The sequence below is a fragment of the Choloepus didactylus genome, chromosome 2 (genome assembly GCF_015220235.1).
Source record: "Choloepus didactylus isolate mChoDid1 chromosome 2, mChoDid1.pri, whole genome shotgun sequence".
In the NCBI taxonomy this organism is placed as follows: Eukaryota; Metazoa; Chordata; class Mammalia; order Pilosa; family Megalonychidae; genus Choloepus; species Choloepus didactylus.
In genome coordinates, this window is record NC_051308.1 from 238,824,965 (window position 1) to 238,850,970 (window position 26,006).

General features: G+C 63.1%; 1 protein-coding gene across 5 annotated transcripts in view; it reads left to right on the forward strand.

The window, feature by feature from the left end:
* CASZ1 (castor zinc finger 1) overlaps window positions 1-25,756 on the forward strand; it is a 144,247-nt gene extending 118,491 nt beyond the window's left edge. For 3 of the 5 annotated variants that reach the window (XM_037828544.1, XM_037828545.1, XM_037828541.1), the window contains 17 exons: window positions 3,652-4,486; window positions 5,596-5,664; window positions 7,090-7,180; window positions 7,879-8,043; window positions 9,129-9,301; window positions 9,542-10,383; window positions 12,797-12,932; window positions 13,216-13,279; window positions 14,436-14,590; window positions 14,719-14,841; window positions 15,782-16,129; window positions 17,560-17,758; window positions 18,363-18,534; window positions 20,179-20,330; window positions 20,486-20,627; window positions 23,157-24,176; window positions 24,286-25,756. In XM_037828544.1, the coding sequence (XP_037684472.1) occupies window positions 3,652-4,486; window positions 5,596-5,664; window positions 7,090-7,180; window positions 7,879-8,043; window positions 9,129-9,301; window positions 9,542-10,383; window positions 12,797-12,932; window positions 13,216-13,279; window positions 14,436-14,590; window positions 14,719-14,841; window positions 15,782-16,129; window positions 17,560-17,758; window positions 18,363-18,534; window positions 20,179-20,330; window positions 20,486-20,627; window positions 23,157-24,176; window positions 24,286-24,449 (4,850 nt within the window). In that variant the 3' untranslated portion in view covers window positions 24,450-25,756. Of the gene's footprint in view, window positions 1-3,651; window positions 4,487-5,595; window positions 5,665-7,089; window positions 7,181-7,878; window positions 8,044-9,128; window positions 9,302-9,541; window positions 10,384-12,796; window positions 12,933-13,215; window positions 13,280-14,435; window positions 14,591-14,718; window positions 14,842-15,781; window positions 16,130-17,559; window positions 17,759-18,362; window positions 18,535-20,178; window positions 20,331-20,485; window positions 20,628-23,156 lie in introns of all 5 variants that reach the window. The other 2 variants (XM_037828543.1, XM_037828542.1) reach the window with 2 other exon arrangements.
* Window positions 25,757-26,006: the final 250 nt, after the last annotated feature.

Sequence of the window (26,006 nt, forward strand, 5' to 3'; positions counted from 1 at the left end):
TTCTCTTTCCCCGTGCCTCCATCCTGGCTCTCCCTAAGCAGGACAGATCAGCCCAGCCTATCCCACCCCCACCCCCACCCGCTCCAGACGCCACCCCCTCCCCACCGGCTGCCCTCCTGTTTCCCAGGAGGCTGAGGCCGGGTGTATCTGGAGTCTCCTTGTCCTTAGGCCTCGGGGCAGCCCTGAGTCCTTTTGCACCAGGAGAGGGAGCTTAGGGCAGGAAAGGGGTCACCCCTGGGACTGGAACCCCAGGCCAGGGGGCTTCCCAGCAGGCGCCCAGCCTTCCTCCGCAGCCTGCGCTGGTGCCCTGAGCCTCTGTGCCCGCTCCCTGTCCCCTTCCCCCCGCGGCGCGGGGCACATCTCCTCCCTGCGCGGGGAGCCCACGTAATTATGCATATAAGATATAAACAGAGCTGTTTAATTATCCTTCGCCACATCAGTGACAGAGTAATTAACAAACATTGCAAGATCAATGAGGAAAAGTGTGACCTTCAGCTTCCTCTGATAGGAAAAGCCCTTGCTGCTCCCAGACCCAAGGTGACTGCGCCGGGCGGAGCAGAGGACAGGGACAGGACAAGGGCCGCTGTCCCTGAGCAGCCCCCCGCCCCCACCTGCCCAGCGCTGCCCCCCAGCCGAGCAGGCCTTGGCTTCTGGCCCCCTCCCTCTCCAGGGCAGGGGAGCCAGGATGGCGGGAGGCAGGGCCAGGCCCTGGGCGGCCGCGGCCTAGTGGGCCGGGGCCTGCCCCGTCTAGTTCGAGGCTGAGTGGGCCCACAGCTCCCACCTGGGACAGCCGGCCCAGCCCTGGGCACTGGGGAGTGGGCAGAGCTGTCACCACCTCTGTCTGGGTCCTGGGCCACCTTCTCTGGGCTCTGGAGCTCAGGAATGCAGGCCTCGGGGCCGCCTGGGGACCCCAGCCTGGTCCCCTCCCTGCTCTCAGCCGCTGTCCTTCAAAAGCCTCCTGTTTCTCTGCCATATATAGCGAGGGCTCAGCTGCCTCCAGCTATTTTTAGCCCCTTTCCCTGGTCCCTGAGCCACCGAATCCAGCAGCCAGAGCCCCCTCCTCCCAGGCCGGGCCCCTCACCCTGAGGAGCCCGAGGTCAGGACAGCGGCTCACTCTTCGGGTCACAGCCCACACTGGGTGCCAGGTGGCCGCTCTTGACTGTCCTCTCCTCGCCTGGTGGGGTCCTGGTCTCCACGGAGGGAGGCCCCCAGGAGCTCGGAGCGTCTCCTTCCTCGTCCGCTGGCCCCCCACAGGCAGGTCGGGCAGGGCCAGGAGGCCACGTCTGCCATCTGCCCGCTGGCACCTGGGCCTCCCCCTGCCCCCACCAGGGTGCTGTCCCCCCCGAGTGTGCCCGAATGCATCTTCTCCCACCCAACCAGAGGGAACACGTGGAGGGAACCCGGGGTCAGCATGGGTCTCTCCCTTCTGTGTGAGCCCAGCCTGGTCCAGGGCATGGCTCGGAGGAGGTGTTGAGCGAGTCAGTGAGTGAGTGAGTGTGTCATGTGCGCCGGGAGTCGCCCATCAGCATGGCGGGCTGTGTGTGTGGAAGGAGGGGCCTCTGAGGGGAAACCCGGAAGACAGGGCGGGCATGGGGGGGCATCCACATGCGTGTATGTAGTCGGGAGGGTGGCGGGCAGTGTGAGTCTGGAGTGGGAGCAGTGTGAGGTGTATGCGAGAATGTCACTGGGTGTGAGTGAGTGTGTGTGTGTCACTGTGTGTGGTGCTGCATGAGTGCATCACTGTGTGTGTCACTGAGTGTGTCACTGTGTATGTGTGTGGGTCACTATGAGGGTGCGTGTCACTGGGTATGAGCATGATTGTCACTGTGTGTGTGTAACTGAACATGTCACTGTGAATGAGTGAGTGGGTCACTGAGTGCGTGTATCACTGTGTGAGCATGCATCACTGAGCAGGCGTGTCACTGTAGGGGTGTATAAACACGTGTCACTGTGTGTATCCCTATGAGTGTATAAACGTGTCACTGTGTATGAGCATGTCACTGTGTGTGCCGCTGAGTGTGCATGAGTGTGCGTCACTGAGCATGCATCACTGAGTGTGCGTGTCACTGCATGTGTGTAAATAAACGTCACTGGCACTATGGATGTGCATCTGTGTGTCACTGTGTCCCTGAGTTTGAGCATTGCCACTGTATGAGCATCACTATGTGTGTACAAGTGTGCTCCACAGAGCATGTGCATGCGTGTGTGTCACTGTGTGTGTCCGAGTGTGTATGTCTGAGCGTGTGTCACTATGTGTATATGAGCACACACCACAGTATACATGAGCGTGCCTGTCACTGGTGTGTTAATGTGTATGAGTGTGTGTCCGTGTGTGAGCATGTGTCACTGTGTACGGGTGTACATCACAATATGCATGTGGGTGTATGTCACTGGTGTCAGTGTGGGTGTGTGTCCCTCGGAGTGTGTGTGAGCATGTTTCACTGTGTGTACAAGTGTGCATTACAGTATGCATATGAGCGTGCCTGTCACTGGTGTATTAGTGTGAGTGTGTCCCTGAGTGTGAGCGTGTGTCACTGTGTGTACAAGTGCATTACAGTATGCGTATGAGCGTGCCTGTCACTGGTGTGTTAGTGTGTATGAGTGTGTGTCCGTGTGTGAGCATGTGTCACTGTGTGTATGAGTGTACATCACAGTATGCATGTGTGTGTTCCTCTGAGTGTGTGTGAGCTGTGTCACTGTGTACAAGTGCATTACGGTATGCATATGAGTGTGCATGTCACTGGTGTGTTACTGTATGAGTGTGTGTCCCTAAGAGGGTGTGTGAGCATGGGTGTGAGTGTGTCTGGGTGTGGGCTGTCACTGTGGGGGTGCTCCGGGACTCCCGGGTGCCCCTGCCTGGAGACAGGTGGGGAGGATGGTGGCCCTCCGTGTGCGGGGCACTGGGGCCTGGAGGATGGCTGCGGAGGTGTGCGGGGCTCTTCCCCGCCGGAAGTCCTGGTGTGCAGGCAGGCGGGGTGGGGTCGCCCCTACGTGAGTCTGAGGCCGCGCGTCAGCAGGGTCTGCCCGACCCAGCTGTGTCGGGGGCGGCCTGGGGAGGCCAGGAGGCCAGGGCCCTGGGGGGCAGGCTTGGGGATATCCCCTGGTCCCATGTGGCCATTAGGAGAAGGGGAGGGAAGGTCCTCCAGTGGGCCCACCCCGACCCAGAGTGGCCCCTCGGCCCCCTGGGCTCCCTCCCGTCTGCCCAGCCTCCGGCCCACCTCCCCACCTGTGCCCGGGCCCCCGCTCTCGCCCCCATCCGGGGAGCCAGGTTGGGTGCTGGCCTTACTTCCAGTAAAATGACTTCTCTTTCATATTAGGCCAAGGCGAGAGAGCGGAGACATTTATGAAACTTTGTTTAATGTACTGAAAAGCCATCGGCCAGAACATTTAGGAAATTGATTTTCCTGGCATTGATGAACTCGTTTTATTTTACCCCAGTATTAATTACTTTTTTTTAAAACAAATTAATTTAAGAGTCGTAAAACCTAACAAGTGAGCCAAGTGTCCATAGATCATGTCCCGCTCCGCCCCTTCCCCACACCGGCCCTTCCTCCTGGGGGGGTTCCCGGGGTGGGGGACGCAGCACCTGTCCCCTCGGTCCCCCGGCCCCCTCCCAGAGGTGACCGCCCGTCTCCCCCCCTGGCGCCACAGGGGAGTCCTCCTCGCTGCGGGACTACGCGGCCTCCACCATGACCGAGTTCCTGGGCATGTTCGGCTACGACGACCAGAACACGAGGGACGAGCTGGCCCGGAAGATCAGCTTCGAGAAGCTGCACGCGGGCGCCACCCCCGAGGCGGCCAGCTCGTCCGGGCTGCCCCCTGCCGAGGAGGCCCTGGGCAAGCGGGCGCGCTTCTCCAAGTACGAGGAGTACATCCGCAAGCTCAAGGCCGGCGAGCAGCTCTCCTGGCCGGCCCCCGGTGCCAAGGCCGATGAGCGGGCGGGCAAGGAGCCGGGCGCCCCCCTGCCCAGCCTGCGGCTGCCGGGCAGCACGGCCCACCTGGAGACCAAGGCCACCATCCTGCCCCTGCCGTCGCACAGCAGCATGCAGATGCAGGGCCTGGTGGCCCGCGCCTCCAAGTACGACTTCTTCATCCAGAAGCTGAAGACGGGGGAGAGCCTGCGGCCCCAGAACGGCAGCACCTACAAGAAGCCGTCCAAGTACGACTTGGAGAACGTCAAGTACCTGCACCTCTTCAAGCCTGGGGAGGGCAGCCCCGACATGGGCGGCGCCATTGCCTTCAAGACGGGCAAGGTGGGGCGCCCCTCCAAGTACGACGTCCGGGGCGCCCAGAAGCTGGGCCCCGCCAAGGTGCCGCCTGCCCCCAGCCTGGCTCCCGCCCCCCTCGCCAGCGTGCCCAGCGCCCCCGGCGCCCCCGGGCCAGGGCCCGAGCCACCTGCCTCCCTGCCCTTCAACGCACCCGAGTACCTGAAGTCGACCTTCTCCAAAACAGACTCCATCACCACGGGGACCGTCTCCACCGTCAAGTAAGGCGCTCGCCACCCCGCCACCCCGAGCCCGGCCTGCGGTCGCTGGGAGACCCCGTCCTCACACTCTCTCACACCTGTGCACACCCACACGTACGCTCTCAGAGTCTCATGCCCATGCGCACGTGCACACATGCACACGTACACAGTCATCCACATGCACTTACACCCCCGCCCGCACAGTCCCTTCTAGACCCTTACACCAGGCTCAGTTTTGTCCACACACTCACAAACACACACACTTAGAAGCGCACAGACATGTGCTCACACGCACTCAGGCACTTACATGTGCAGATTCTTGTTCACACACACATACCATGGGCCACCGTGACCCATCTACCCACGACGGCCTGGGGCAGGATGCGGGCTTGTGGTTGGCTGAGAAGGCCCTCTTGGACTGGGGGCCCCAGGGTCCATGCTGGTGGCCATGGCTCCCAGGTCCAGCTTCTGGGCTGTGGGCAAGGCAGGAAGAGAAGGCATGAGTCTGGGGTGGGGGTGGGGGGCACGCTTAGCCCTGACCCCTGGGCAGGGGAATGGCCCGAACAGTAAAACGGTCGTTTGATGGTGTGGGGGCAAGCGAGACCCTTCCCCTCAGCCCTTCCCTCCATGACAGTGCAGAAGCATCCGGAGCCAGTCAGGGCTCTCAGCCTGGGAGCGGATCTAGGGCGCCGGGCCTGCGCTCCGGCACTTTCCCTAGGCCCAGCCCCTACCTGCTTGGTGCTGCTCTCCCTCCCTTGCCCGGGGCCCTCTCCCCCGTGGGGCCTGGTGCCCATCCTCGGCCAAAGCCTCCAGGCTCTCCTTGTGCACAGGGTGGGACAGACCCGGGCATCCAAGACTTTCCGCCCCGTCGGGCTCCAGGCCAGGCCCGTGGCCCCGGCCTCCAACCCGCCAGCTCAAGACGTGCCTGCCCTGGCCTGGGTCGGCCAACTGAACCTGTGCCAGGATTCTCCGAGGGGCCTTGTCAATCCAAACCCGGGGGCCTCAGAAACTACAGAGCAGAGGAGAGAAGGGCCAGGGCCCCAGGGCAGGGAGATGGCCCCACCGGACGCTCCCGGGGCACGAGGCCACCCCCCGTCCGCTAATCGGCTGTGCCCTCTGTCTCTCGCCAGGAACGGATTGCCCACAGATAAACCAGCTGTCACTGAAGATGTAAACATTTACCAGAAATATATTGCCAGGTAGGCCCCGAGGGGAGGAGGCTGCTGTGGAGAGAAGGTGATAGCGGGGAGCCAGGGACACTCAGGGACTGGGACCGTTGTCTGTCGGACTGGGTGCCCTCAGCAGTCATTAGTGCCAGGGTACCCCCACCCCCCCAGCCCCGAAAGACCCCCTGAGGCCCTGCCTTCTGCCCCATCTCAGTGCTCCTCTAGGGCAGCCATGCCCCAGGGCCTGAGGGGCCTCCAGCAGCCGCTTCCCAGGCAGGGCCCTCCTTCCCCGCAGAGCCTCGGGGTGGGCGCAGGCCCCCATAGAGCTGGGCCAGGGCTGGGAGGGCTGTGGCAGCAGCTGTCTTAGGAGTTCCCTGACTTATCCTGAGCCCACCTGCCCCTTGACGTGGTGAACGGCAGCAGGTGAAGAACCTTCGCCTTAGCAAGTTGCCCACGACAGGGCCACCCACTGCCAGCACCCAGTCGGGCAGCACCTGGCAGGGGCAGTGCCCGGGCCCGTGGTGCCGCTGCTCCCCCAGGGCGGCGGTCCCTTCCCGCCCTCCCCTGACTCCCTCCGCCTTGTCAGCCTTGCTCTGCTCCATCTTCTCTTTATTATCTTCATCATCATTATTGGTGCCTCAGCAGATGGCCCTTTTGGCAGCTTCAGCTTAAATATTTATTTGCAAGCGGTTCTCCCCCCTTATCATTGGGTTTTTTCTCTCTCTCTCCTGCAACCTCACGTTATCGTTGGAGGGACACAGTGGGCTGAGCGGCCCACCTTCTCCGTGGTGGTCACGGCCTGCTCTCCCCAGGGCTGGCCATCGCCGGGGCAGGGAGAACCGTGTCCTGCAGGATCAGGGCCTGGAGAAGGAACGGGGTTTTCTGGGAGGCGGGCAGTGGCAGGCAGCACGGGCTTCCTGGCTCCGGAGTCAGCTGGGAGCACTCCCCATTGCGGGAAGCCAAACAGATGCTGGGCTTTAAAAATTCATAACTCTGGACTGTTTCAAGTGTCAGAAAAAGCCCCGGACAGAGAGAGCTCCTTAGTACCTCTCAGTCCCTGAGCCCTGGGCCGGCCCCACCAGGGTCCCCAGCACCTGGGCCCGGCCTGGGTGGGCGGGGTAGGCAGGCAGCGACTGCGGCAAAGCAGGCCACCCCTGGGTGTCCCTGAGCTGTCCTGCCTTGGGGCAAGGCCTCTTCGCTCACCTTGAGCTCACGTCCAGGACAGGCCTGCGGCTCAGGGGGGTCCGTCCCTTGCCTGGGCCTTTGCAGGAGGGAGAGGCCCACCCAGCATCTGGCACCCAGGCCACCTGTCCGCAGGGTCCCCACACAGGGCCCAGCACCACTCCTTTGGGGCAGGGGCACGGAGGAGGTGGCTGCTCAGGCCGAGGGCCCTGGATGATGCACCCTAGGGCTGCGCCCCAGGGAGAGGCCTGAGCCCACCCCCCTTTCATCCTGCAGGTTCTCGGGCAGCCAGCACTGCGGCCACATCCACTGCGCCTACCAGTACCGCGAGCACTACCACTGCCTCGACCCCGAGTGCAACTACCAGGTACGGGCACCAGCTCCTCCTGCCCCGGGGTGGGGGCTCCTCCCAGGAGGGGGACAGTGCTCAGTTCTGCCCGGGCCACCTGCACCCACCTCGGGCAGGCAGAGAGCCCGGAGGGGCCGCCAGGCTGCCCGCGTTCCCCGACCCCTGGCCACGAGGCAGCTACTAGACTTGGAGTGTCTGCGTCTTGGTGACAGTGATTCAGGCTCCCATCTGCTGAGCGTCTGTCAGCCACCAAGGACCGTGCTAACCAGTCTGCAGCCCTCACCTCGTTTAACCTTCATGTTGACCGTAACAGGTTGACGTTACTGCCCCGCTTTATAAATGAGCTTCAGATTGATTATGTCCTGTGTGCAAAGCCACCCTGCTGGTGAGGGCACAGCCAGTGTGGGAGACTGGGGTGCGGCCGCCTGCCAGGGCCAAAGGAGCTGCCGCCCCCCAAGCCCTGGTCCGATTCAGTAGCCGCGCTCCCGGACGGAGCTCCCGGCCATGGGGAGGAGGTCAGGGAAGGCGCTGTCATTCTGGGGCCTCTGGATTTGTTCCTTCCGAAATCCAGTGGGCCGGGAACGGGCTCTGGGGTGGTCTGGGCCGCCTCGACCTCAAGCTCTAGGGAGAACCGAGGGCCCTGGGAAGCACCGGGCCCCAGTGTTCTTGTCCATTTGTGGGCACAGCCTCCTGTCAACTGGGCCCTCTCCCCGCAGAGGTTCACCAGTAAGCAGGATGTGATCCGGCACTACAACATGCACAAGAAGCGTGACAACTCCCTGCAGCACGGCTTCATGCGCTTCAGCCCCCTGGACGACTGCAGCGTCTACTACCACGGCTGCCACCTCAACGGGAAGAGCACCCACTACCACTGCATGCAGGTAGCCGCCCCGCTCCCACCTCCACCTGCGGGTGCCTCCACCACCCCCACAGGCAGTGGGGGCCTTCCTCGGACCCAGGGCAGTCCTGGGACCTCAAAGCCCTCTGCAGCCTGGGCCCCCCACCTGCACCCCAGGCTGGGCTGCCCGATGGGCAGGGGCCCTGGCTGACCAGGAGCCTCCCTGTCTCCCAGGGCAGTCATGGCGGCCTCCCCTGGGTCTCGGGCCCGGGCCGTGTCTGGTGGGCCAGGGCGAGGCCTCCCCCTTGGCCATACTTGGTGTGGGTGAAATTCAGTGAGCTGTTTATACAGACAGACATTTTTCAGGCTTTAACACCAAGAGCAGCATTGCAAGTGATTCCTGAGGTTTTTGTTTAGTTCTTTGTTTTAATGCCGGGCAGAGTCTGGGCTTTTTCAAGGTGTCAGGCCCAGGGAGAGCGACTTGGGCTCGGGAATAGCAGCCGTTGCGGCTCCCCCCGGGCATTTGTCAGGGGGTTGTTATGGCCTCTTTGAAACAACCTGGGCCGGGAGCAGAGGGGGGCTCCCTCTGGGCTCTGAGATGGTGCAGACACTGGCACGGCACAGCCTGCGGGAGTTTTCAGATTCCACCGTTTTTTACTCAATATGGCAAAGTTGCTGCCTTGGCCCGGCTGGGGGGGTGGGAGGGAGAGCCTCTTGCCCAGGAACCCTCCACTCCACGAGTTCCCGGGCTAAAGGTGACCGCCGGGCCTCTAAACCCCTCGGGGCTTTAGAGGTGAGACCACAGAATGGGACCCACAACCGAGCACCCACCGGGTGGGACCCCTACACCTGTGCCCTAAGGGTCTGGGGTCCCTGGAGATAGCCTGACCCTCAGCCTAGGCAGGGCCAGTCCCTGCCATGTCCTGGTTGTCCCCTGACAGCTGGGGGCTTGTTAAAGGGTCTCTACTCCAGTTCCCATGTTGACCTTCTGAATTCTCACTGGCCGGATGTTTCGGGGTGCTAAAGCTCCCCCGAGAGGGGAGGTCAGGGGTCCGAGGCCCCGCGACCCCAGCCGCACCCAGCAGTGCCTGGACCTAGCTCCCCTGACGGCCATTCTGGCCCACCCAGGTGGGCTGCAACAAGGTGTACACGAGCACCTCGGACGTGATGACCCACGAGAACTTCCACAAGAAGAACACTCAGCTCATCAACGACGGCTTCCAGCGTTTCCGGGCCACCGAGGACTGCGGCACGACCGACTGCCAGTTCTACGGGCAGAAAACCACCCACTTCCACTGCAGGTGGGCGGCGGGCCCCGCCGGGGGAGGCTCCCAGGCCAGGGAGGGATGAGACGGGGAGCCAGGCCCCCCGGGACCACTCCGGGCCCCGCCTCCTTCAGAGGAGCAGGAGCAGGAGCTGCGGGCTGCTCAGAGGCCCCGCTCTGGTCTCCGGCCGGCGGCGTCCAGCCCCCAGGGGGAGGCAGGGCGCGGTCTCCCCGGGGCCCCGGGCGCCCCCCGACAGGCTCCTGGTGTCCCGTTCAGGCGTCCCGGCTGCACGTTCACCTTCAAGAACAAGTGTGACATCGAGAAGCACAAGAGCTACCACATCAAGGACGACGCGTACGCCAAGGACGGTTTCAAGAAGTTCTACAAGTACGAGGAGTGCAAGTACGAGGGCTGCGTGTACAGCAAGGCCACCAACCACTTCCACTGCATCCGCGCCGGCTGCGGCTTCACCTTCACCTCCACCAGCCAGATGACCTCGCACAAGCGGAAGCACGAGCGCCGGCACATCCGCTCCGCGGGCGTGCTGGGGCTGCCCCCCGCGCTGCTGGGCGCCAAGGACACCGAGCACGAGGAGTCGAGCAACGACGACCTCATCGACTTCTCCGCCCTGAGCAGCAAAAATTCCAGCCTGAGTGCCTCCCCCACCAGCCAGCAGTCGTCCGCCTCCCTGGCCGCCGCGGCCGCCACCGCCGAGGCCGTGCCCAGCACCACCAAGCCCCCCAACAGCAAGATCTCGGGGTTGCTGGCCCAGAGCCTGCCCGGCTCCCTCCCCCTGGCCTTGGCCCTCTCCAACTCGGGCCTCCCCACCGCTGCACCCTTCTACCCCCTCCTCCCTGGCCGGGGCAGCACTTCCCTGCCGGTGAACACCCCCGGCCTCCTGGGCGCCGTGTCGTCCGGGGCAGTGGCCTCGGCTGCCCCTGACACGCCTGCTGTGGCCGGCCCAGGAGCTGGTGACTCGGCCCCGGCAATGGCCACCTCAACCCCGGCACCCCCCGCCTCCATCATGGAGAGGATATCCGCGAGCAAGGGCCTCATCTCACCCATGATGGCCAGACTGGCCGCGGCCGCCCTCAAGCCCTCTGCCACCTTTGACCCAGGTGAGCCAGCTGGGCCCTGCCCGGGAAGGCAGCACCTCGTGGACCCTGGTGGCTCCCTGGCTGCAGGTGGCAGAGCAGAGCGGGCCGGTGGTTGCAAGAGGTGTCCGTCCAGCTGCCGCACCCTGGTCTCCTGTCCCCCGGCCCCCTCTTTGCCTGTCCTCCGTCTCCATCCCATGGGTTTCCTACTTGGGGCGCTTTTTCTAACCTTCTCACCCAGGGAGCTGTCGCTTCTGTGTCCTCGTCTGTAAAGTGGGGGCAGTAATCCCTGCTTTTCAGGGTGCCTGGGCTGTGCAGGGTAGCTGCCCTGTCTTCCGGGCCTTCCATCATAAGTCCGGTCTCTAATGGGGAGCAGTCCCAGAAGCCCCCCAGGCTTCCCTGGGGCACTGGGCAGATAGACGACCTGGAGGGGACGCAGTGCAGCCCAGCGGCAGGGGCAGGCTGCCTGGTCCCCGTCCCCAGAGTTCCCCGTCTCTCCAGGGGCAGGAGCCCTTCCCAGCCCGCCCTTCTGTCGGCACTGCCTACCAGCACTTTCTGTGATGACGGAAATGCCTTGTTCTCTGTGGCAGCCGCAGGCCACATGTGGCTTTTGAGTGCTTGAAACTGGCTAGTGTGACTGAGGACCTGAATTTTCACTGTGATTAATTTAAATTTAAATAACCACACCTGGCCAGGGTCTGCAGGATTGGACTGTGCAGAGCTGGAGCCAGGGGCTCACGTCTTCTGCCCTTCCCCTGGCTCACTCTTGGGGCATTTTCCCTCCCTCCCTCCCTCCTTTCTTCCTATAATTTGACTTTTCTGTTCTTTTAAAAATTTTTCTGCTGTTTTCTCTGGCTTCTATCTTCTCTGTTTAACTGCTCCTCTCCCTGTGTTTCACTCATCTTGATAATCTGTGTTGGTTGAATGCTGAGAAGCGTTCAGCTCACTTCTGGGGGGTGCCCATTACATTCATTCTTCCAACAGCCACTGAAGTTTGTGAGTGGCTCGTGGCGGGGTGCTCTCCGGGAGCCGGGCAGAGAGCTGGGTGCTGGGTACTCAGTGGGGAGGAAGATGGAGGGCCCCATCCCCAGGCACTGATGGAGCAGTGAGGGGAACTATTTATCCCCCAAAAAGGGCTAGGAAAGGGCAGAGTGGGAGACTCGAACTCCAGCAGTGTGGTTCTGGAACCTGCCAGCTCCACGGCCTGGCCAGACTGTCTGGAAACGCCAAGCCTGAGGGCCCGGCCCAGGCTCCACCCCGGCCTCCCAGAGGGCCGCCAGGCCTGGCAGGGATGAGGGCCCTTTCCCTGGGGACCTGGGGCAAGTGACTTTGGGAAGCTGCTGGAATGTGGACTTCCGAGATCTAAAAACTCCCTTCCCTGGGCTGTTCGTCTCAGGTGGGAGCTTGGAGTAGCCCACCTTCCCTTCCCGGGTTGGGTGAGAGGGGTGGGCAGCTGGCCCTGGCCACGCCCCTCCAGCCTGCCATGGCCACGCCCCCAGCCTGCCATGGCCACGCCCCTCCAGCCAGGGGCCCTGCAGTCTGGTTTCAGGGCCCAGTCCCACTCGGCTCGGTGGCCACACTGTCAAGTACTTTATTTTCATTAGAAAAATCTCCTTTCCCCAAAAGAAAGGTCAAGCGAAGGGAAGGGGGGCCATTTGCCTTTATTTTTTAATAAAATGCCACTTGCTGTCTGTGAAACAGCTCTCTGTCAGCTGTAGCGCCTTGGGGCAAATTAATATTTCAGTCACTTGGGGATTGAGGAGAAAGTCTCCGTGGACGCGTTGCTGTCAGCAACTTCTTTTGGTTCTGTCCGGCTTGGCCTCCTGCGTCCTCCTCGCCCAGCTCAGCCTTCCCCTCCCTGGCGGGCCTGGACGCGGGGCCTGGACGTAGGGTCTGGACGCGGGGCCTGGACACGGCCCAGGACAGCCCGACGGCCGAGGTCCCCGAGTTTGAGCTGCTCTGATTGGCCGTCAGCTCCAATAGCCCTGACACAGCAGATGCCCCTCCTGGGCATGCTCCGTGGGAGGCAGGGCCGTCGCCCTGGCAACAGTGGGATGGGGACTGGCAGAGGGGGGCAGTGCCCAGTCTAGATCTGCCACTTTCCCTCAGCATTAACAGGGTCTTTAATAAAAGCCTAAGCAGCAGCCCCACAAATGGACGGTGACAGTTGGTGGAGAAGATGAAGGGCCCCCACCCCCAGCTCGCCCCCTCCCCAGCCTCCTGCCCGCCTCCTCCAGGAGGCCCCGAGCTGGGACAACTTTGACATAATTTTGCCATAATTATCACTTGAAGAATTGCCACGCTGGGGTAAGCGTCGCAGGCGATCATGTCAGTGGAGAGAGTCGTTGACCAGCAGCCAGGCCTCCCCCAGGGCCGAGCCTGCCCACGTGAAGCCCCCCAGCCCCTCTGATGTCCTCTTCCCTCTCCTCCTCTCTAGGAAGCGGGCATCAGGCCCCCCCAGCCAGGTTTCCCCCAGCCCAGGTGAAGCAGGATCCCGGCGAGAACACTGGCACCCCAGGCCCCCACGAGATCTCCCAAGACCGCAGTCTAGACCTGACCGTGAAGGTGCCCAGGTGAGCCGGGGGCTGGAGAGGCTCGGGCCTGGGGGGGTTCACAGCTCTGGGCCCCCAGGTCCAAGGCCCAGGCCTGGGAACCAGAACAGAGGCTCTGCGGGGGAGCCACCCTCAGAGCCAGACCCCAAAGGGGCTGGGGCCGACCCTCCCAGCAAGGAGTCGTCCTCCTGCCCAGACAGGTGCAGCAAGTGGGGGCCACAGCCCTGGGCCGGGCCGGGAGGGCTGGGTCCGGGCTCAGTCCCACGTCCCTCGGAGCTAAAGCCCCTTGGTTTGTGTGTTCCAGTAATGAATCAAATGGCCACGCAGTCCCAGCAAATTCATCTCTTTTATCCTCGCTTATGAATAAGGTAAGAGCCATCCATCACACCCCCCCTGTCCCCCCACCCAGAGAAATTAAAGCAAGGCTGGGGAGTGGGGGGATGTGTTTGTTTTTTAATGTTTTGCCTCTAATAAGATGAGTTTGTACCATTTAAATTTTGAGGCCATTTTTCATCGGATATAATTTCAGAGCCACTGCTTACAAATTAATTTAATGAACTGGCTAAAGAAATATATTCCAGCCTCTGACACCTTTTTTTTTCCCTTCAGATGGAGGGCTCCAAAAGCTTTTCCCGAGCCCTCTAACTTCTTTCATGCTCAGTTATTAATTTTATTTATTTATTTTATATATTTTGTTTTGTTTGTTTAAAAAGGGGTGAAGGGAGGCGGGGACTAAAGTGGGAGCCAAGCATCAATTGCCACTTTTCTGGTTGAGTAATGGTCTCGGACGCCTTCCGGACAGGTTGCACCAGAATATTTATTTTAAATAATGCAGGGTCTTTGTAAATTATACATCATCTCAAATATATTTTCCCCCTTCACATGATAAATTTGACTGCAACAAGATTAATTCGGTTACAGTACACAAGTGACTCTGGAGGAGGGAGCCGGGCCTCGGCCGGGCCTGGTGGGGTGGGGGTTCCCAGCTGGGTCCCTGGGGAAGGCACCTCAGGCCACCCTCTCCTCTGGGCCCCGGAGTGCTGCTGCCGCCTCCGGCTCTCCTGCTCGCTCTCCCTCCTTTCCCCTTCCTTGGTCGTGCTCCCTGCACCCCCTCATTCTGGCTGCCCCTGACCCCGTCCATCTCCCACTTCTCCCCTCCCAGGAGCAAGCCATCTTGATCTCACCCCTTGAGCCGCTTTCCCGCCCTCCCTGCTCCTCCACTGTGTGCCTTCTCTTGTTCTCAAGGAATTTGTAGGGGTCCCCCCATCCCTCTCCCCATTGCACATCTTTTGAAACCCTTCTGGCAGGAAAATAACCAGGGAGCTGCAAGGTCTGGGGAGAGGTGGGCCGGCGCGGGCTCCCTGGGTCGCCACCTCAGCTTGGAGGGCAGGAGCCCCGGGGCCAGTGGCTGTGAACGCCCCTCGGAGAAGGCCCTTGTGTTGCTAGAGCCAAGTGGGGTCGGGCCGGTCTCTCTGCTGCCAGCACGTGGAGCTCAGTCACGCGAGGCCCTCGTTCCTCTCCCAGATGTCTCAGGGCAACCCCAGCCTCGGCAGCCTGTTGAACATCAAGACGGAAGCAGAGGGAGGCCCCCCTGTGGAGTCCGCGCCCTTCCTGGGCAAAGCCGTCAAGGCCCTGGTTCAGGAGAAGCTGTCAGAACCCTGGAAGGTGTACCTGCGCAGGTGAGGGGCACGGCCTGGGGCGGGGGGAGGGCCAGGCCGCCAGCCACGCCACCCATCTCGCAGCCGGCACCCGGCCCACTGCCAACCCCAGGGAGCCCCAGGGGTCTCTAACCTGCTCCTCTGGTCAGGTTTGGCACCAAGGACTTCTGCGACGCCCAGTGTGACTTCCTCCACAAGGCTCACTTCCACTGCGTGGTGGAGGAGTGCGGCGCGCTTTTCAGCACCCTGGACGGGGCCATCAAGCACGCCAAGTGAGTGGGGGTCCTGGGGCGGCAGCGTTCAAACTGAGCACCCATCCCAGCCTGGCTCGGGACGGGTGGTTGGGGGGCGCGGGGTGGCAGGCCTCCAAGCCACCGGCCTCCACACGGCTCCCACCAGACCAGAAGACGCTGCCTACCAGGGTGGGCTTCACAGCCTCCTCTCACCTGCTCAGCCCCCAGCCGGGGTCCTCAGGCCCACCCCGAGGCCCCGAGCAGCAGCTGCTCCTGCACCTGGGTTCCGGCTACAGCTGTCGGCACAGAGGCGGAGCCCAGCTGGGGAGGCGCCACTCTGACCCCCGGGGCAGTCACCTTAGGTGACAACATTAGGTTTTTAGAGTCTCTTTGACCTAAAAATTATGAAGTGAATTTGTAAGACACGTGGAGCTGAAAAGCGGCGGGCTTCACAGCCCACTTGTAATTGAAGCCAGGATTTGTAAACATTTAAAACAGATCTTCATTGCTTTCTAAGCCCTGGATCAAGCTTTAAGGCATAGTTACTTATGCATCCCAGCTGCTAGTCCACAGAAGAGTCTCCTTTGAATACTAGAGTCGCACCTAGGAAACCTCAGAGAAGGTTCTGGAAGGGAGGGGCTTCGGGAGGCAGGGCCTGCTCTCCGCCCTGTGCAGGGAGGAGCGAGGGACAGACCCCCGTCAGAAAGGTCAGAAGTCGGGGGATGTAGTTAGGGTCGAGCCAGCAGCCCACGCTGCACACAGCCATTTGTTCCCAAGTCCTTCCTCCCGCTGAGGTCACTGGAGGCCCCTGGGGCCTAAAGCTGGGGACGTGGGGGGACACTGGCCCCTGTGGCTTGTGATGAGGTTGTCCACAGGCCACAGGGCCCCCACCCCGAGGCCTGCCCGGCCAGGGAAGGGCCCACCTGCCTGGGGCCCTCGCGGCTCTCCCACCTGAAACCCACGTTTGTGCCTCTCGCAGTTTCCACTTCCGGACAGAGGGAGCAGCGCCGAAAGGGAGCATGGAACCTTCCTTACCGTCCTTCCCGGCCGCAGCTGCTGAGACCAAACCTTCCGGGGCCCCCTCGTCCCCTCCGGCTCCTCCCGTGACCGCGGCCGCGGCCTCCTCCCTGGAGGGGCCCACTCCCAGCCTGGCCGCCGTGCCCTGCACCCCCACCCTCCTCGCCTGGAAGCAGCTGGCTTCCGCCATACCCCAGATGCCTCAGATCCCAGCGTCAGTGCCTCACCTGCCCGCTTCGCCCTTGGCCACGACTTCTCTAGAGAACGCCAAGCCCCAGGTCAAACCCGGATTCCTCCAGTTCCAGGAGAAGTGAGTCCCTCGGTGACCCGGGAGTCCTGCGTCCCCGCGTGTCTCGGGAGTAGGGCGGCCGCCCGCTGCAGTTATCGCTGGCCGTCCCCAGCCTCTCTGGGACATGGTCGGTGTCCTCCAGCCAAAGATGCTGCTGCTCCCGCAGTGGCAGTCCCCGGAGCAGGCTGGCCGGGGCTGGGGTGGTGGAGGTGGAGTGGCCGCTGCTCCAGGCGGGACCAGTGGTGGGTGCTGCAAGGACCGGCCCTGGTCGGGGAGCGCTGGGCCTCACCCACGAGGGGCCCGTCCCCCTCTGGGCCTCCCCGCTGGCCACCTCTGGCTCATGCCCAACAGCTGCAGTCTCTGCAGGGCCCACAGGTCATGAGTGGGGGCGAGGGGGCTATTTCCCCTCCAGGCCTGCACCCCCTGCGCAAGGGTCCAAGCTCTCAGGGGTGGAAGGGACCCTCCTAATAGATGGTGGTGGTCCCTGGCAGTGAGAACGGTGACTTTGTATCGCAACGTGTGCACTGCAGCTTCCTGTTCTCAATAAAAGTAATAAATTGGATGCGAATGTATATCTCATGAGTGGCGGCTGTCCTCCCTCTCTGAGCACCCAGAGCTGGGCCCCACATGCGAGGAAGCCCACTCCTCTCCGTCCCTCCCCCAGCTTCCCTCCCCTGTTCACCTCCCCCGAGTTGCCGTCCTCGTAGTTCCCCAGACTTGGTTGGCGTCCCTGCCTCGGATCCTCCTAGAGGTAGCTGGAGCCTGCTACCCGCCCTTGACCCTGTGAGCCAGGGCTCTGGAGGCAGGGCCTCTGCCACAGTCCCTTCCAGCCTCCCGCTTGTCCCTGCCAACCTGTACCACTTAGCTGGGTTGTGAGATTCTCTGAGTGGGTGCTGCTGCCCTGAGCTGACCTCGGGGAGCCCCAGCAGCCGTGCACCTCAGTGGGCCCTGATGCCAGGCACATGCGTCCATTTGCCAAGGTCCCAGGAGCAGAACGTCCCGATAGCACTGCCCACCCATCTGCCAGCCTGTCAGTCACGTCCAGGCCGGCACCCAGGCCATGCCAGTCATGCCCTCCCTGGCCTTCTGCCAAGGGCTGGCAGCACTGTGCCTCGTTCTCACATCCCAGAAGTTACTGCAGCCTTATCTATAATCCTGAGGTGTGGCCGTGGAAACTACATGTCCCAGCATGCAATGCTCTGGGCAGCCTGCATAGTGCAATCCCTGATGCACCATGCAGCGCTCCAAAAAGAGGTCAGGGATGCATGCTGGGATCTGTAGTCTCCTCCGGCTGAAACATCCTGTCAAGCAAGAGGGTGGCCCTGGGGCTGCTCCTCTCAGTCGCACTGCTGGTGACCGGGGAGCAGATCCCCAAGGCGAGTGCGTGTCAGGGCAGCCAAGGGGAGGGCTCCAGGAATGGCAGTGACCTTCTGGCTGTGGTTTCATTCCAGCGATCCTTGCCTTGCGACGGACTGCAAGTATGCCAACAAGTTCCACTTCCACTGCCTCTTCGGGAACTGCAAGTACGTCTGCAAGACCTCCGGCAAGGCCGAGTCCCACTGCCTGGACCACATCAACCCCAACAACAACCTGGTGAACGTGCGAGACCAGTTCGTGTACTACTCGCTGCAGTGCCTCTGTCCCAACCAGGTCAGTGGGTGGGGCCGGGGCCTGGGGGCTGCTCCTGGCTGCTCTGGCCGAGGTCATTTCTTAAACCACTCGACTCTGGACAGGACACCGTCTCCCTCAGGGCCCCTCGGGGGTCCAGGCTGTGCCGAGGTGGTGAGGCCTGTTACTTCGTCCTCAGCCTCGATGGTGACTGCACCTGGCTGCCCTTGTCCATCCTGGAACCACCCACAGCCCCTCCTGGAATTTCAGATAGGCCTGTTGGACAGATAAAGGGATGGAACTGTCCATGCAGCAGACAGAAAGGGCAGATCCGGGTCACCTGGGAGGTCTCCTCCCCAGACTGGCAGGGGCTGCCGGGGGAGTGCCTCGAGGCGCCTGAGCGAGAGTCCTGGGATAGATTGGTGATGTCTGCCCTGGGCGTGGGAGCAGACAGGCGGCAGCACACCCGGCGGGGACCGGCTTCTTTCAAAACACATTAAAGGCCGTTACATGCCCAGGTTTTCTGATTCCAAGCACGGAAGAGCACGTGTGCCAAGGGCCCACCCAGCCCAGGGGCCTGGGGCAGATGGGCGCTTGAGCGCGTGGAGGGTGCCGCCCCTGCTGACCCCACACCGCCTCCCCGCAGCACTGCGAGTTCCGGATGCGCGGCCACTACCACTGTCTCCGCACCGGCTGCTGCTTCGTGACCAACATCACCACCAAGCTGCCGTGGCACATCAAGAAGCACGAGAAGGCCGAGCGGCGGGCAGCCAACGGCTTCAAGTACTTCACCAAGCGTGAGGAGTGCGGTCGGCTAGGTAATGGCCGAGGTGGGGCACTGGCCAGTGGGTGGCAGGGGGCCATCTCCCCTGGCAGCCCCCTCCTCTGATACACCCTTCCCCTGGCACTGCTTTTCTGGTAACCCCCTCTCCTGGCACCCCCCTCCTACCCCTGCACATTGGGTCCCATCTTTTGTTAAAGATGCCACAGACACCCAGGCCAGGTATTGTCAGACTTGTAAAACAGTTAAAACCTGAAAAGCCCAGGAAAATAGTGTGGGTGGCCCAGAGCCCCCCATTGCCACTTCCGAGACCACCCGGGCCCTCCTCAGGAGCATCCAGGGCTCAGCATGGTTCTTCATTTTCTTTTCAAGAGGGATGGCAGGCAGGTCCCAGGAGTTCCTGGACCGACTTTCTATGGCTTTGATCAAATGGTCCCAGCTCAGTCGTTGGTCATTCATTCAGGTCAGCAGGTGCTGCCTGAGGAGCACATCTGTGACCGGCTCTGTCCTTGCAGGGGGATGGTGGCTGTGGCCATGGTTGAGGCTCCTTGACCCCTGCCCTGGGCCCAGTCAAAAGCATCTCTGACCCAGGGAGCCCCAGGAAGTAGGTGGCCAGGAGAACAGGCAGAGGAGGCCTCAGATGGCCCTGCGCTCAGCAGCAGGTGCCTCAGTGGCCTTAATGTGGCTGCTGCCCACTGACCTGCTCTGGGGGCACCTGCCGCTGTGGACTGTGGGGAGGGGGCTCAGGGCCAGCAGGCAGAGGACAGAGCTCACCCCTCCTGTGGGGTCAGCCCAGGGATCTCCCCAAAAGGGACGGGATCCTGGATGGGAGCTGGGAGTCAGGCAGGCAGGGTGGACGCCTAGGATCTCGGGGAGCAGGTGGGGGGCACTGCCTGCAGCGGACCGGCCCTGCCACGGGACGAAGGGCGAGACACTGAAAGTCAACTGTCGGAAAAGAAAGGAAACCAACCTTTCCTTCAAGTATTAATTCAAAAAAGAACTCACGGCCGGGGAGAGGGCTGGTAACTATGGCAACAGGTATCAACACGTGATGGCCTGTGTTGTACTGGGCTCAGTTTACAGATGTCAAGATATTTTGTAGTTGCCGTTATTTACTCAACTTTTGGTGTTTTTGTGGTAGCTGGGGCCAAACAAAGCTGGCGGATGATACGAGACACCTGGGCAGCCCGGGTGCCATGGCGACGGGCAGGCCCTCACCTGCCCTTTGTGGTGCCGTTTCAATCCCGCGTGCTCTATTTGTACCCCAGGCCAGAGCCCAGCAGAGGTGGGTGGGGGCAGGGCAGGCCAGCCTGCAGCCACCCGAACAACGTCCAGAAGGGCAGGAGGCTCCCTGGGCCCCCACCCCCAGCCCAGGAGATTTGGGGACCCGTGGTTTGCCCAGAGCTAGCTGTCCTAGAGGGCAGAGGCTGTTAGGGTGCCAGATGCTGGAGCCTTTGGGCCTCACCATGTGTGGGGCTGGGGGCAGGGGCCAGCCTGCCATTGCTGCATGCCCCCATGCGAGGCCAGAGGTGGCCTAGTACCACTGGGGAACACGCCTTGTCCCGGGCACCCTTGGCCTCGTGGGCCCCAATTCCACCGTGCCTGGGACAGTGCCAGGCCCCCCCAGCAGTGCCCGTGAGCATTGGCCCTTGGGTGCTGACAGCGGGCGCTGGGTCCACAGGGTGCAAGTACAACCAGGTGAATAGCCACTTCCACTGCATCCGCGAGGGCTGCCAGTTCTCCTTCCTGCTCAAGCACCAGATGACCTCCCACGCCCGGAAGCACATGCGCAGGATGCTGGGCAAGAACTTCGACCGAGTGCCCCCAGCCCAGGTGAGAGCCCTGCGCGGGCGGCCAGCCCCTCCCTGCCCCGGGGCTGCACTGGCACCATGTGGGGGGAGGGCGTGTCACCGCTCTCCAGGGCTATGCCCCTCGAGGACAGCCCAGCCCCCAGCCCAGCTTCCTCAGGGACCCCCACTTGCTTTCAGGGTGCCCCCAGCCTGGTGGACCCCGAGACAGACGAGTACATGGATTACACCGGCTGCAGCCCGGGGGCCGTGTCCTCAGAGTCGTCCACCATGGACCGGAGCTGCTCCAGCACCCCCGTGGGCAACGAGAGCACGGCCGCAGGTGAGCAGGGGCGCCTGGGCACGTCCGGCCCTGCTCGGGCCATCTGGGGACAGGTTTGTGGTCAGGCGGCCTCAATGGAGGGCAGGCTGGTCACTGAGTCACCTCCCGCTGTCCGGCCCGCCCCCCGACGTCCTGCCCCAGCAGCCTCTCCCCTGGAGATGCCCTTGAGTTCTGAGACTTAGGGAAGGATGCGGGGGAGCCCCTCAGCCGGGGAAGTCCCGAGGGCTGGGCCGCCTGCCTCCCCTGTCCTCCCTCCAGCCACAGGCCCGGCCCCTCTTGGGCTCCTCCGCAGGGGTCCCGCCGAGTGTGGGCTCTGCATAGGCTCCCCCCGGCTTCCCACCAGGGCCTCTGTCCCCTCACTGCCTCCTTCCGCCATTTGATCCGCTCTCTTCTCTGTCATGTCTCTCTGTCCCTCGTCTGTCCACCTGTTTTCATATCATACTTGCTTCTGCCATTGGGTTTCTCATTTTGGTTCTTTTCTGTTTGTTTGTTCTTTGTTTTGGTTTTCTTTTTTTTTTTTTTTTTTTTTCCCTGCTTCTCTCCACCCTCTCCAGGCTGCCCGGCTCCTCCTCCTCCTCCTCTTCCTCCTCCTGCTGCTGGTGACGAGGCTGCCCCCGGCCCTCCGCTGCCCCCACCGGCCCAGTCCTTCCCCCCGGCCATGCTGCGGCCATCCCTGCCCTCCCTTCTCTCCCCGTCCTGTCTCTCACACTCTCTGCTCAGAGCCACCCTCGGCGCGCATCGGGGCCTGGCCCAGCCCGTCGGCTGCCCGCCCGGCACTGCCACTCTTTCTCCAGTAAAAAGCGACATCCCCCTAGTTCAGGACGCTGCAGGTAACTCACACATACGTGCTCACCAGTGTCTGTCGCCCACCCAGCCCTTTGTCACTGCCAGCCAGCCAAGCAGCCCCCGAGAGCAGACATCCTGGTCCCTAGCCCAGGACGGCTCTCGTGGCACCTGCTCAGCACTGGGCAGGGCAGAGGGACACAGCCCAGGACGTTGCTGCCCGGGTTCCCCGGGGGTGTGCTTGCCTCAGCAACCAGCCCTGCCCCCAGATTCCTGCCAGATGCCTTCCTCGGCCCTGGGCAAGGCAGAGCCTACCCCTGCTCTCAGGGGCTCACCTGGTGTTTGGGTGGAGGGGAAAATGCAGTGGGGCTGGGGTCCTGCCCAGGCTTGGAGGATTGTGACCCAAGCCTGATCCCTCTCCTCCCCAAGCCAAGCAGGAGGAGGCTCTCCCTGTCTCCCGCTGCCATCTCCAGGGCCCCCCAAGGATGGGTCTGCTCTCTCCTGCCCCTTGTGTGTAGCCATAGCCCCAGCTCTGCCTCGTCTTCCATTCATTCTTTCTTCTTGCTCCTCCTGAGTCCCGGGCCTGGTGCAGCCCTGGGGGACGGCAGTGAGCAGGGTGGAGGGTCCACACCTCAGGGAAGTCAGTTTTGTGGCAAGCTCTGTGACCGCCATAGCCAGACAGAGCCCTGGGACTTCAGGCCCAAGCCCCTCCCGCGCCCCGGCCTGGGTGCCCCCACCCCATCACCGTCCGCCGTTTCTCTTCGCCCTCCAGGGTTGGGTGGAGGGGGCGGCCATGGCGGCCAGCATCCCGGGCAGGCTCCAGGAGGGCCGAGCAGGCAGCCTGTGTGGGAGAAGCCTGGGGGGTGCTAGCTGCCCTCTCTGGGTGGTTTTGGGTTTCTGAGGGAGGGGCAGGGAGTGCCAGGACCCTCGTGCAGCCAGCAGGAAGCTAGTCTTCCCTGATCCTGGAGCTGCAGGAGCCATGGGAACCCCCCCAGGAAGGGGGTAAAGGCAGCACAACTGCCCCCTTCACAGGGCAGCCCTGACAGTGGCCAGGAAGAAGGGCACGGGGGGGACCCGTCCTTGGGTGAGCCCGACTTCTCGAGTGTCTGGCTCCTCAGCACAGCTGTCCCCGCTCTCCTGGCTCACCTTAAAGAACCTTCTGGAGCCACGAAGAAGAAGGTGCTCCTCAGGGCAGGGAATTGCTGCCCCAAACAGCCCCAGGGCCCTTGGCATCCCGCTGCGAGCAGGCTGGTCCCCGTGGCAGGCGGGCGGGCGGCGGGCGGAACTGGTTAGCCAGCAGGAGCGGGAGCCGGCCTGTCCCTCATTAGAGGCCGGCGTGAGATGGCGTCCTGGCCCCCGTCCAATGTGGGTAATTACGCTCTGCCGACCTAGATTCCCCCTTCAGCTTCAATTAGTGCCAGAACGTGTCTTCACTTCCCACCCAAACTGGCCAGGAAGCAGCCCCCGCCACATCCCCCCAGAGCCAGCTGCCTGACACCCCAGGGCGGACCCCGTGCAGTCTTGTGCAGACATGATGACGCCAGGGGAAGCCTTGGGGCTCCCTGTCTCTCCGGGGTGGGGGATGAGTGGAGAGAGGTCCCCAGAGCTCAGGAAGCCACGGAGTTACCCACACATGCCACCCTCTGGCCACCATGCTGGGATCAGGGGCCCTGTGTCCCCATGGTCCTGCGAGGGGCTCCCCAGGGGGCACCCCTTCTGCACTGATCTCCCCCCACCCTCCCCCAGGGAACACCATCTCCATGCCGACAGCCTCAGGGGCCAAAAAGCGCTTCTGGATCATTGAGGATATGTCGCCGTTCGGCAAGCGGCGCAAGACGGCCTCCTCCCGCAAGATGCTGGACGAGGGCATGATGCTGGAGGGCTTCCGGCGCTTCGACCTCTACGAGGACTGCAAGGACGCGGCCTGCCAGTTCTCGCTCAAGGTCACCCACTACCACTGCACGCGCGAGAACTGCGGCTACAAGTTCTGCGGGCGCACGCACATGTACAAGCACGCGCAGCACCACGACCGCGTGGACAACCTCGTGCTGGACGACTTCAAGCGCTTCAAGGCCTCGCTCAGCTGCCACTTCGCCGACTGCCCCTTCTCGGGCACCAGCACGCACTTCCACTGCCTGCGCTGCCGCTTCCGCTGCACTGACAGCACCAAGGTCACGGCGCACCGCAAGCACCACGGCAAGCAGGACGTGATCAGCGCCGCGGGCTTCCGCCAGTTCAGCTCCAGCGCCGACTGCGCCGCGCCCGACTGCAAGTACCGGCTCAAGTGCTCGCACTTCCACTGCGCCTACCCCGGCTGCCGCCACACGGTCGTGGGCATGTCGCAGATGGACTCGCACAAGCGCAAGCACGAGAAGCAGGAGCGCGGCGAGCCGCCCGCCGGGCCGCCCGGCGCCGAGGGCCCCACGCCCGCCGCGCTCAGCCTGGACGGCTCGCTCAGCCTGAGCGCCGATCCCGGCGCCTCGCTGCTCTTCCTGCAGACGGCCGCCGCCGGCCTGGGCCTGGGGCTCGGCGACGCGGGCGACCCCGGCCCGCCCGACGCCGCGCCCGCGCCCCCGCGGCCCCGCCCCGGCCCCGGCGCGCCCGGCCCCGCCGGGGAGTCGTCGCAGGAGGACGAGGAGGAGGAGCTGGAGCTGAACGAGGAGGAGGACGACGAGGACGACGAGGAGGACGACGACGACGAGGACGACGACGACGAGGACGACGACGAGGACGAGGACGAGGACCTGCGCACCGACTCGGAGGAGTCGCTGCCCGAGGCGGCGGTGGCCGAGGCGGGGGGCGCGGGCGCGCGGACCCCAGACCTGGTGGCCCCTGGCCCCGCCGCCCCCGGCTCCGCGCCCCCAGGCGCCGCCGCCGCCGCCTCGCCGTAGCCCGCCCCGCGTGCGGGCGCCTCGGGGTGCCTGTGAACGGACGCGGCGCCCCCGGAGCGCACCCCCGCCGCCCCGGCCACCCGGCCACCGCGCCCACCGCCCGGGGACCGGCCACCGCGCCGTCTTCGCTGTGGGACACGAGCGTTAGGGAAAAGGAGCGCCCGCGGACCGGGCGCCACCCGCTCTTCCAGGCCCGCCCCCCGGGATCTTGCCTCTTTATTATATTATTATTATTATTAATTTTTTAAGAAATGATATTTATATGTAAAGCTTCCCTCTGTACAGAGCTAGAGGTCCCTGCGGATTCCGGGCCGGCGTCGGGGGGCGCTCAGGGCTCGGGGCTTCGGCCTCGCCGGTGCTTGGGGAACCGGCCCCGTCTCAGGACCGAGGCCCGCGGCCTCCCTCTGGTGCTCCCGGGGCGCCCCCGGATCGCGCGCAGCGCCGCGGCCCAGGACCGGGGCTGCCCAACGCCCCTTTTCTAAAGCTGAAGTTTGGGGATCTTCTTCAGGGAAATAGAAGGTGCTCTTGTCCGGGGTGGGAACGAGGAGCGGGGGACCCCAGGGGCGAGGCGGGGCGCAGGCCCCCGGGCAGCTGCTCCGAGCGAGCGCCCCTCCCGCGGCCCGCCCCACCCCCGCTCCCACCCCCGCGGGATCCCTCGCTGCTCAGGAGCGGGCCCCCCACCGCTAAGCGCCGGGGGCGGGCGGCCCCGCAGCCTCCGGCCGGGCCTCCGGGGAGCGCAGCTGGGACCTTCCCGCCGGGCCCGAGGGGGAGGGCGGGGCGGAAGGCCCGGGCGACACTACAGGGGACCGCGAAGCAAGCGCGGAGTGAGCACAGCGGGGCCTGGGCGTGCTCCCCGAGGGCTCCGCTACGAGGGGGCCCCCACTTGTCTCCTTTAGCAACTCCCGGCGCCAAAGGGAAACCGAGGCTGTGGCCAAAAAAGGAGAAGTAGCCAGCGGGGTGTTGGGGGTGCAGACAGGACGGATGCTATTGTTTGGGGCTTTAATATTCAAAATGGGGGGAAAATACAAAAAAGTTGTACAGTATTTTTCCTGTAAAGGTTATTCTACATAGAACAAAAAGATTTAAAAAAAATAAATAAATGAATAAGGCAGGTGGGTGGTGAGAGCCCAGCCCGGCCTCCAGACAGCCCCCAGCTTGGAGAACTGGTGCAATGTCTCCTGCAGGATGTTGTTTAGCGTTTGTTTCCGAGGCCTTAACAGTTTGAGGCTGGCTGTTTTCACACTAGCACTGATGGGAGCTGCGTGATTCCAACTTTTAACTTGAATTTTGTAGAGACAAGAAAAAAAAGGACTCTTACTGTTAATACAAGTGTGTAGTTAATTTAACATTTGAGTTTTTCTCTCTTGGGCATGCGTGTGGCTTTATAGGGGGATTTTCAGTTTGTATTATTCTTTTGTTTGGGATGCTTCCTTGCTAGTGCCCCGCCCGGATGTGGTTCCCTTTTCCATGGAAACCGGGAGCGGGGCCCCACCTGGCCAGTGGCTCTGAGGTCCACAGGGGCCAGGAGGCGGCCCAGCGACCAGTACCCCCTTCCCTCGTTCTCTCCGCTCCCCGGCCACCAGCTGATCCCAGGTTGGCCCCCCGAGACTGGCCAGCAGGGAGGAAACAGGCCCAGCAGGGGTGGGTGAGCTGTCAGCCAGAGCCCCCTCCAAGGGGAGCCCGACCCAACGGGGGGCAGAGAGGG